The sequence below is a fragment of the Elaeis guineensis genome, chromosome 14 (genome assembly GCF_000442705.2).
Source record: "Elaeis guineensis isolate ETL-2024a chromosome 14, EG11, whole genome shotgun sequence".
In the NCBI taxonomy this organism is placed as follows: Eukaryota; Viridiplantae; Streptophyta; class Magnoliopsida; order Arecales; family Arecaceae; genus Elaeis; species Elaeis guineensis.
In genome coordinates, this window is record NC_026006.2 from 20451678 (window position 1) to 20459479 (window position 7802).

At 38.1% G+C, this 7802-nt stretch overlaps 1 protein-coding gene across 2 annotated transcripts; it reads right to left on the bottom strand.

Annotated features, from left to right (window-relative positions):
• Positions 1-1205: 1205 nt before the first annotated feature.
• LOC105057914 (protein DELETION OF SUV3 SUPPRESSOR 1(I)) lies at positions 1206-6963 on the bottom strand. 2 transcript variants are annotated; one of them, XM_029268343.2, is made up of 3 exons: positions 6840-6963; positions 6581-6704; positions 1206-1534 (listed from the first exon to the last, which is right to left on the bottom strand). In XM_029268343.2, the coding sequence occupies exons 2-3, from the start codon at positions 6672-6674 to the stop codon at positions 1404-1406; spliced, it is 225 nt and encodes a 74-aa protein (XP_029124176.2). In that variant the 5' UTR covers positions 6675-6704; positions 6840-6963; the 3' UTR covers positions 1206-1403. The 2 variants fall into 2 exon arrangements, with proteins under 2 accessions (XP_029124176.2, XP_073104866.1); XM_073248765.1 differs by having other exon boundaries at positions 6824-6948.
• Positions 6964-7802: the final 839 nt, after the last annotated feature.

Below are 7802 nucleotides of genomic sequence, written 5' to 3' on the forward strand. Positions count from 1 at the left end.
TAGAACAACAATATTCATGGTATCTTCCCTCTTTTGCTCTGCTTTATGTTGGTTCTGGTCCTGCTTGGTGGCTTATTAATTTGATTCATTTCCTCAAAAGATGTGGTCTCAAGAATCACTGCATTGGATTCTTTTGACAGAGGTGATAAGGGTGTGAATTAATATGTGGGCGTAAGACTGGCCAATGGACCATTCATGACTAGGGCAATGAGAAAATAGTTTATTGTATCCATGAACAACAAACAAACGAACAAGGGCAATGAGAACGCTGTGATGGAAAAGCACCTCTCAAACATTTGCATTTATAGGCAGTTCCGGCAAATGGATCAGGGGGCTGTTTTTGATGTACAAGTGATTGAGGTGAGATTTTTTTTCAGCTCTGTTGATACGCACTCGAGAAAAATAGCTATTAGAAATATTTCTGCACATTTTGCAACACTATCCAGTACTAGTTAATAGTATCATTTAAATCATCCTTCGTTTGAGTAAAATTTTCTTCGACCCCGCCTATGTAATTTGATGACAAGGGTTGTTTTTCAGCTCTGTTGATACGCACTCGAGAAAAATAGCTATTAGAAATATTTCTGCACATTTTGCAACACTATCCAGTACTAGTTAATAGTATCATTTAAATCATCCTTCGTTTGAGTAAAATTTTCTTCGACCCCGCCTATGTAATTTGATGACAAGGGTTGTGCCACATTGGTTATTGCAACGTTCAGATCAATAAAGTGGTTTTGGCAGCATCTTGAATGATACCATAAGGTGGCAAGAAGCCTAGCAGGTAGCACGCCAAACAAAATGCCCATTACGTCTGATGCGAGTTGGTTTAATGCAAAATGGCTCTGCAGCTTGGTTGGTTGAACTGGAAAGGCCTTCAATATCCATGCGATAGAAGATTTAACCAGTTAAACGGATGCAAGAACCACAAGCATTTTAAGAACAATGATATGACAATTTAAAGCCTTCACAAATCTCAGTAATAAATATTGGCTTGAATGAAATTTCTGCCGCGGAAGACATCTGTTTCCAACGATGATTAAATGAATTCCAGCTTCAGCGTAGTCAATCCATGTGATGCTATCATCACTATTTATAATGTAAAGGTTCCCTTAATTCAGGATCATAAGCAACAGAGCAGAACCGAGAAAGGAACACTGATAGGAGTGAAGCCTCAAGGTCTATTGCATGTAAAAAAGCGCCCATTTGGAAATATCATGCTTTGCTCAACCAAGGAACTACATTGTTCACACTACGGCAAGAATCCCTATCATATTAAAATATGTTTCCACATCGATCAAGTATTGAAAGCCAAAGAACTACATTCTTTAACGTCTCAGCTAAAGTGACCGAAAGGACTACTGCTAGATTGAGAAGAGTAACTGTCTTGACATGGTAAGAATTTAACTCTTCTCCGAGTTACTCTCGAGCTCCCTCCTCAGCTGCAGGGAGAAGTCATCAGTGACATCATCATCATCCCAATCATCCTCCCACTGCTGCATGGCTTCTTCACCTTCTTCATTGTCATCCCATTCTGTAATGTGTTTAAGACAGTTAAAAAGCATGGTTAATCCTGATTCTCACTTACCCATGGAGGGCAAATCCAGATAATGTTCAACTTCTTAAAGCACACGACAAAGCAGTTTCCAGTAGAATTTAAAAAACAAAAAATGCAAGTTTCTTCGTCATCATCACCAGCTTACTTCATTAATAGGGAATAACAAATATGACAGGACAAATGTCAGATATTATTCAATGCTATTATAAGTAAACCCGCAACTTCTTTCCACCATTCTAATATCTGTAAGGAAGTTGATCTTTGCATCCAACATGATCTCGAGTAGCCACACAAGCTAAATTTAGTCTTCAGGGAGAAATTTGAAGAGGTGATTAAATGCATAATCATGGAAATAAAGATAATTTCAGAGACTGTCTGGTACAACAAAAGAATGAGAGTCCAACTAACGTAACACCAGCCTACAACTTCATTACATTTAACGCAGGTGGTTGAAACCTGATACAGTTACAATATTACATAAATTGCTCTAAGTAGGAAGTGTCATCCTGTCTTCATGCCATTTCAGATAATCAGATTATCAACCTAGCCCCAATGCTGTGAAGTCCATATACATCATATTCAATACAAAAGGCACCCAATATATTCTTAAAGCAAGACAGTTGAAGCAATTTCCCAGACGGGAAGGTGCCACATATGCTACTGGAGTATTGCCTATGGCACCATGTCAAACACCAAGATCACGATTCATGATTAAAGCCAGGCTAGACAAACCAAGTTGAGCAATGTCTGATTTGATTTGACCTATTCATTTTACGTAACTAACATAAATTGCTCTTACATAGTAACATAGATAAACCAACTCACATGACTTTGAGGAACACGATTTGTGGAGGTTTATACTAGGCGGGTGCCCAGAGACCAGGCAACCAAAAAATAATAAATTATGATAGCCGATAAATATGAAATATTAAAAATAATCCAAAAAAAGAAACATAACAAGATGCAAAAATTCAACAGCAAGTATCAAAACATTTGATATTGCTTCATGAAGTCTCATCCTCTGTAATTACGACACAAAACCATTAGGGCGAGCGTCCAGGCAGCCGTCTATAACAAATTGGTCTGCTTGAACTAACTGGACCTATGACAAGAGAAAGATACACATTTTATGTGGAAGAATAACTACAATATTCAGCAGAAGGGTAACATATTAGAATAAAACTAGAAAGAGGTGCTTTGATCAATAAGCTCAAACTAACTTGTACAAGAATTCCTCTGTCAGAGTTTATGTAGACATGTAAAAAAAAAAATGAACATTAAAATGGAAGGAAATTTTTAGTTACGAGTCTTGAAATTCACATTTTATAATTATAGAGAATTTTGCAAATTTGTGGGATTGATTCTATTGGTGAAGAAGAATATTGCATATCATGAACCATCATGCTTGTTGGTTCCTAAGTGATACACAAGGATTCCTGTCCCTATCGTAGCAATGCGGATTACTAGTACGGTTCTAGTCTGTTGAGTATTACAGTACCTGGGACACCTCTATGACACCAGTTTGCTCATGAACCAGGGCATCCCAGTTGGCATTAGTCCGGACCGGCTGGTTCTCTAGCTAAGTCACCTGACCAACTGGGATAGGTCTCATGCACAAAGAAGAGAGCCCTCATGGCTCTCTTTTGTCTTGTTGGTTCAATCACAGGAGGGAGCTCCAAAAGGAAAAGAGAGATTGAGAGAAAGAGCAAAAGTAGAGAAGGGAGAGAAAAAACCAATTCATTAAAAACATGCATGAAAGGGAGTCTTGGTATCATACATATCAAAAGGCTCAAAAGGCCTATTTAAGAGACTAAAAAGATTTGAAAGACATTAAACACAACAAAAATCTTAAACAATAAAAAAGGGAAGGAAGTGGTTTGAAGGTGTCCCGGTAAAGCATCGGCGTGCAGCCTATCGTAGGTGGCAGGACGGGAGCATCCCAATACCATATTGACCCAAGACAAGATTGAGATGGGTGCTGGGACCATGTCTTAGATCCTTGGATATAATGGTCCAAAATCTTCTAGTGGACAAGTTGTCACTATTTAAATGCTAAAAGAAAAAAATTCTAGAGTGGCCACTATAAGTGAGGATTCCAATCAACTCAAGTTGAAAATGCATAGTAAAAGAAAGATAGGAAGAGAGCAGCACACGAAAAACCTGTTGAAGGAAAAATGATACCTGGGCATCCATGGAGTTTCAAACAGCAAAATGGTCCTTCCAACTCTTTCTAATAGATTTTTATGTGTTGTAATATGATTTGTTTCAGGATAACAGTAAAATTGGTTAGCAAAGGCCTGTTGTTTCAGCATAGAACAATGAGGCAATAACTATAAATTATGATCTTTTAAGCAGAAGTATTTTTCTTCTGCTTCCTTAATTCTTCCTTTTCATATCAAAGCTTCCTGGGTAGGGCTGAAAATCATTCTTGACTAGCTGTACATTCAACAATGAAGTCTAATCATCCAAAACAAAAAGAAAATTTGCCAAAGATTCTGTGGAACTAGTTTTCGAAATGTAATCATGAATAGTTCTTACATATGAACCTGACCGCAAGATCTAACTGCTTTAGCAGAATAGTGAAAAAATCAGTTCTAAAATTACCAGAAGAAATAAAATTATATATAAAAAAAAACACTACACTAGCAAGTTGCATTATGCAGAGGATAAATGTGGAGTTTGGACATGAAGTTAGACATAATTAACTTCCTTAAAAATGTTTAGAAATGCAAGAAAAATAATGAAATGAGTTAAAAAATGTCGGCATTATGCCCAAACTTGACCACAAAAATCTCAAAGGAATAAAATTCCATTAACCAAATCATAATGAATAGGTACACTAACACACTGTGCTACAATTTGAAATTTGAGTATGCAAGAAATTAAAAAAAAAACACCATGTTTTCCATTATGTTTGGTTGTGCAAATAATCAATGTCTAACTTTTAAAGCTCTCAAATAAGGCATAACATAGAAGTGCAAGGTTTGCACCTTACACACCTTTTAGCTTGATATGATACCCTTCACACCAATAGAGCCATGCTCATGAGCCTCAATGCATTTTTTAAGAGCCTTACCTCTATGTATGAAGCGAAGTACAACCTTATTTGGTTTCTTAAACAATGAGACCTATGACACTTACAATTCAAAGTCTTATAGGAAAAATTAGAACATTAGTGGAAACCTACTACATCAAACTCTTTTCGGATCTCTATACATCATAGAAGCTACCTTCTACAGATTCTAAAAATAACTAAAAACATAAGTAAAAAAGCAGACTGCCTCATGAATTTTGCCCTTATGAGATGTGTACTATTCATAAGTTAATGATAAGTCTGATTATATTGATCCGAATGCTGGGTAATGATTTAATAATAACTGCTTTGATCCACTTGACTTTTGAACATAACACACCAACAGCATTTAGTTGCAATAGGCAGCATTGAAGGGACAGCTTAACCATTAGGCAGAAGGTTGATGCCTAGGCCAAAGTCTGGACACCCAATATCAAATAAAATAATAAAATTCATAAAAACATAAACATAACCAGAAAATCAAAAATAAATTAAAAGAAATTAGAGTGATTAGGCAATTTTAAGGATTTTTTTGCATTTATTTGAGAAACAATTACAGTGTAACATAATACATTGACTAGTAAATTTACAAATTTTTGGTACAACTTGTGCAGCATAGCTACTTGATCATAAAAAAAAATATTTAATAATTGAAGCAACTTAATGCAACAACTCTACAGAACAGTTGACAATCAATGTTAGAATTTTAAAATGGCAGTGCATAAGGTTGCATCTTGTATGTGATCCCTTGACCAGAACAATTTCTCTAAATTCATCTACTACATGTGGCCAGCCACATATGAGCCAAAAAGGTAAGCTGCTTAACACTACACAAACATATATGCAACCAGATTTGCACCATGCAGCTGCATTTGTCGCACACTCATCACTGCATGACCACATATGTAGCCCCATTAGCATTGTGCGAGTATATATGTGACCCATTCTTATGTAGGCCCATGGGCAGGTTGATGGAGATGGTTAGGTTAGATGTGGATTTTAGGCAGGGCAGATATGTAGATATAAATAATATCAATATGTTAATTATGCTATATTTTTGCTTTTAAGAATTATGTACAAAGTAGTATACAATAATTGTTACATTTTTTTTTGATTAATATTTCTATACTCAAAAATATTGCAACTTTTATTGTAGTTAATATATTTTTATTTATTTTATCTATTTTTAAATACTAGTTGATTATGCATCCATATTTGCAGCATGCATAATGCATATTCACTAAAGCAACCACCTATTAAAACACTGATGAATGCAAAATAAGAAGAATACAACTAAAGATGAACTATTGAAAATCATAAAATATTGCCAAGATGTTTGGGCACCAACAAAAACATAAATGGGGTTTATAATCTATTCCCTTAACATGCCCACTTTCCAACATTTTAGAGCCCAACATGTAGGTAGGGGGTACAATCGAGCTGAGCTTGATGAATCAGATAGGACCTTCGAGACTAGGGTTTGACATTAACCATGATTCTTTATTACTTGATTGAACCTAAGTTCAATTTGAGCAGAAAGCAAACAAAGCCTGTTTTAATTTAATCGATAACCGTAGATCAATCCAAAATTGATGGAGATTGTATGAAGCTCAACTAGAGCTCGATCCAAACTCAACTAAAGCTCGAATAAAATCTAGGTTCAGGTCTAAATTAAAGTTTGATCTGGTTCTACAGAAGATTCTGCCTACATTTGTAATCACTTGAACTGCAATCATAAAATTAATGATAATCATCAAAAAAGACACTGTTTGCATAAGGAGACAAAGTAAACTCATAAAAACATGATCGAATCACCGAATCAAAGTAATCTTACTCATAACTACTTGTTCCTCTCTTTAATCATCATTAGTCTCACCAAAATTTAACACCACATCTGAGTCTTTCATCTATTCCAGTGAACGAAGCAAATATAGATCCCTAAACGTTACCTTGATCGATCTCGAACTCCTCGAACTCGTCATCATCCTCAAAGAGGTCGATCTTCGCATCTTCAGCTGCTGCGGGCCGGTTTTCCGTTGCCATTCCAGAAGGGAGACAGTAGACCTACGACCACTGGCAGAAGAAATCACCAAGAAGAACACAAACAGTTAAATCAAACCCTGACTCCAGTAGGGATCCCACTGCTGGAATTGGCCTCAAAGAAGACAGAGAAGGGGTAGGGGGGATCCAACCTTTACGAAACCCTACCTGTAAATCTTTAGCTACCCTTCTTATAAAAGCAAGCCGATCAGGGTGGGGCATCGCTTAGCCGATACATAAGCCGCAGGTAGGGTGCAAATGGGTTGGATCGGACCGGATCAGCCTCTTTGCGAGGAAGACAAGAATTTGACTTATTTTTATACATTAGACTCGTAATTACCATTTTTTCTCATTATTTGAAATTTATTTTAAAAAATGAGCGATGAAATGTATCGCATTTAAATACTTTTTAATCACTGCTGGCATAGCTTTAATATCTGTTGTTGGAGAATACCGACCGATCTCACTCATGCCGACTCATCGTCGGGCCTACATGACCGACGCCCGACTCTGCCGACCGACCGACGGCTGCCGTTACCGACCGACCGAAGATACGTCGGTCGGACGAACCTTTTCCTCCCTCCTGACCGGCTGCACTATAGAGTCCGATGTCCGACTCCTGCAACGTGCCCGACTGACTGTCGGAGAGGCCCCAAATTTCGACCCGACACCCCTCAACTGGCCGCCGACCTATGGTCGGTCGGCCCCTCCAGACGCCGTACGACTGCCAGAAACTGTCAGTCCTAACAACGGCATGCGGCACTGCCGCCTAGGGGCATTATTCCACCTAAGGCATGGGTCAACCCTAGCGATTTGACAGCCCCACGGTGATTTGACATCCTTACGGTGACTCTGACAGTCCTCAGTGAGTTGACAATTCTTCAATTGTCCGCGCCATTAATGACGGCGCCATATCATGCTCCACTATATATATCGAAAAAGGCAACAGTGCTAGAGGTCCATTCGAAACCCCTGAATTCCCTCCTCTCTAGCTCTCTCTCTCCCTCGTTGAGCTCCTTATTTTCTTTTCACTGTTGCCTAGTCTCCTCTCTGACTTGACTGTCGGAGGGTCCCCGCCGGAGCCGCCTCCGGTCAGTGCGGACTTTCTTTTGCAGGCGCTCGTTCCCGGCG

What these genes read in the sequence shown, in the direction of transcription:
- LOC105057914 (XM_029268343.2), bottom strand. Translation starts at nt 6,674, where the DNA reads ATGGCAACGGAAAACCGGCCCGCAGCAGCTGAAGATGCGAAGATCGAC. An exon ending in GGAGTTCGAGATCGATCAAG is followed by an intron (nt 1,535 to 6,580) that starts GTAACGTTTAGG and finishes AACACATTACAG; the next exon opens with AATGGGATGACAATGAAGAA.